Genomic DNA, 2419 nt, shown 5'->3' with positions numbered 1-2419 from the left:
CGATCCTTCTGCCTCAGCCTCTCAGAGTGCTAGGATTACAGGCGTGAGCCACCACGCCTGGCCCAAAATGTGGTTTATATTTTACACTTACAGCACATCTTCCATCCCCCTTCTCATTTGTGAGAAGCCACGTTTTCAATGCTCAACAGTCCCATGTGGCTTGTGGCCACCGGATGGGTCATCTGCCACCTGGAACTTGGTTTGACCCCACGGGAGGGCAGAGGGAAGAAGTTCCAGTGGCCTGGTTTCCTGCCCCCTTCACCTTCCCCGCCCACCTGCTCCTCTCTTGGAAATTGACATCCTGCCACTTGAGTTTTCTCACCTTTTCCAGTGTGACCTCCACCTGGCTCTCTTTTGTCAGTGGCTGCCACCCTTTGGCTTCCCAAACCCTCTGACACTCCACCCCTGAAGTAACATCCTCCTCCATCCATCCTCCATGGCCACCTCCCACGTGGTCTTCCCACTGTGGAGCCTACTCAGGAGCTCACCACCTGGGCCATCCCAGGATGTCCACCCCTGCAGCTCCCAGCTCTGGTGACAGCCTCAAAAATAATAAAATTGTGAAACTATCCTCCTAACAGCCAACACTTACTGAGCAACAGTGCCAGGTGTTCTGCTGAGCCAGGGTGCACCATCTTCTCTAATCCTTCCAGCCATCTCGAGGGCTGGAACCATTCTGCACAGAAGGGCTCTCCCATGAACGTTGACAGGGCCCAGCCTGTGTTCAAGGTCAGCGGTGGGAACTACGAGGTCCCTTAGGCAAAAGGCCTGGGGCCGTCCTAGAGGGTTGAGCCAGGTTCATAAAAAGTTCCTCCCTTTTGCTCAGGAGGGAATCCTGGTGTGTTCCTGAAACGTGCCCACGTGTCCCTTATGCCCCTCTCCCCAGCCCCGCCACCGGGACCAGTTGTTGCCCTTGCAGTGAGGAAGCCCACAGGTGGGGGCCGCCTGCTGTCCCAGACTGAGTCTGTGCTCTGGAAGCCCTCTCCGGGGCGAGTCACCTCCCTGCTCCAGGTAGGGTGCACTTGGCGACCGACCCTGGCAAAAAACCTCCGAGAGGAGGCGAGAGCCCGGCAGGGCGGGGCTGGGCAGTACCAGCTGCTCTGCAGTCCGGGCGGGACCAACATCTGGTCCTGCCCTGCAAAAGCAGGCGGCGGCGGCGGTGGCGGCGGGCAGACGCGTCCCGCACACTTGCACCCGCGCCCCTTGCGCCTGCGGGCACCATGAGCGGCCGAGTTGGGGACCTGAGCCCCCAGCAGCAGGAGGCGCTGGCCAGGGTGAGGGGCATGGCGGGCTGGGAGGGTTGGGGAGGGTCCAACCCGGCTGGAGCCCCGTGGTACGCTCGGTCGGGAGCACCGAGCCTGGAGAGCTTCTCTGCCCCGCCGGCAGTGCCAGCGCGCAGCACACCGGACAGGACCCCCTCTCTGGGTGACTCTGGGGCCAAATCCAGCCTTCCACCCCTGCCCGCTCCCTCCCACCCGGCCCTGGCCTTTGTCCCCCCGCTGTGAGGGAGGGGGTGGCTCTGCCCCCAGGCTACTGGGGCAGCCTTGGACAGACAGACTGCCAGATCTCATGCCCAGATTGCAACATTCGCTTGTTTGCTTTTTCTTGGTATCTGGATGACTCCGCCAAGCTTCCCTACCTTAAGTTTTTTATTAAAGGGAAATGGAAGGGCTTTTTAGGGGTTTGGCACAGTCCTGCCGGCTAGACCTGGAGCGTGGAGGCTGCAAGGAAAGCGGAGGAATGTCCGGGCCTTCGGTGTCACAGAGCAATGTGACTGTGGATGGCCAGGGATTGGAAACTGGGACTTTGAGGGTGGGGGGAGAGGGTCACAGCCTTGGCTCATACCTGGGGCCTGCGAAAGGGCAGCTTAAGACTGGTGGAGAATGATTCATTCTGAGGCTCCTGCCCTGGGAAAGGGCTCTCCTGGGAGGAATGAGGACCCCGGAGTGAAGGAGGGGTCCCCAGTGAAGGAGAGAGGCCCCCAGATGATTGAGAAGTGTCCTTGGTGAAGGAGAGGGGGTCCCCTGGTGAGCCCTCTCCCTCCCCGCTGGCAGGGACCTCAGGGAAGCCCCAGGCACTGTGGGGGAGGGAGTTGACACCTGGCCTTTGGAGGTGAATGGTGACAGAAATGCCTGTGAGCCAAAGAGCTTTAAAGCACATAAAGAGTTTATTCTTATTTTTCCCATTATTTGAAAACAAGGAATGCTGATTATTTTTTAAATTGGGGGAAAAGAGAAAAGGAGCAAGAAGGGAAAGAGATGACCCATGGTCTCAGAAGTCTAGACAGCTATATGTAGGATCATTTCCTTCTAGATTCTTCCTGAGTTTAGTTTTGACCACCTCTGGTCGCACTGCCAGGTGCTGCTTTCTGCATATGGCGTCATCATGAGTTTTCTCTATATTACGTCCGACCTTCCCC

General features: G+C 58.2%; 1 protein-coding gene across 1 annotated transcript in view; it reads left to right on the top strand.

Annotated features, from left to right (window-relative positions):
- Positions 1 to 1220: 1220 nt before the first annotated feature.
- Positions 1221 to 2419, top strand: part of SEC14L4 (SEC14-like 4 (S. cerevisiae)) — a 20059-nt gene continuing 18860 nt past the window's right edge. The window contains exon 1 of the mRNA XM_012658011.1: positions 1221 to 1274. Within this exon, the coding sequence (XP_012513465.1) occupies positions 1221 to 1274 (54 nt within the window). The remainder of the gene's footprint in view (positions 1275 to 2419) is intronic.

This window comes from Propithecus coquereli, unplaced genomic scaffold (assembly GCF_000956105.1).
Source record: "Propithecus coquereli isolate 6110/MARCELLA unplaced genomic scaffold, Pcoq_1.0 Scaffold567, whole genome shotgun sequence".
Lineage (NCBI taxonomy): Eukaryota > Metazoa > Chordata > Mammalia > Primates > Indriidae > Propithecus > Propithecus coquereli.
The sequence above is the reverse complement of the archived record's forward strand: the minus strand, read 5'-3'. Positions and strand labels throughout refer to the sequence as shown.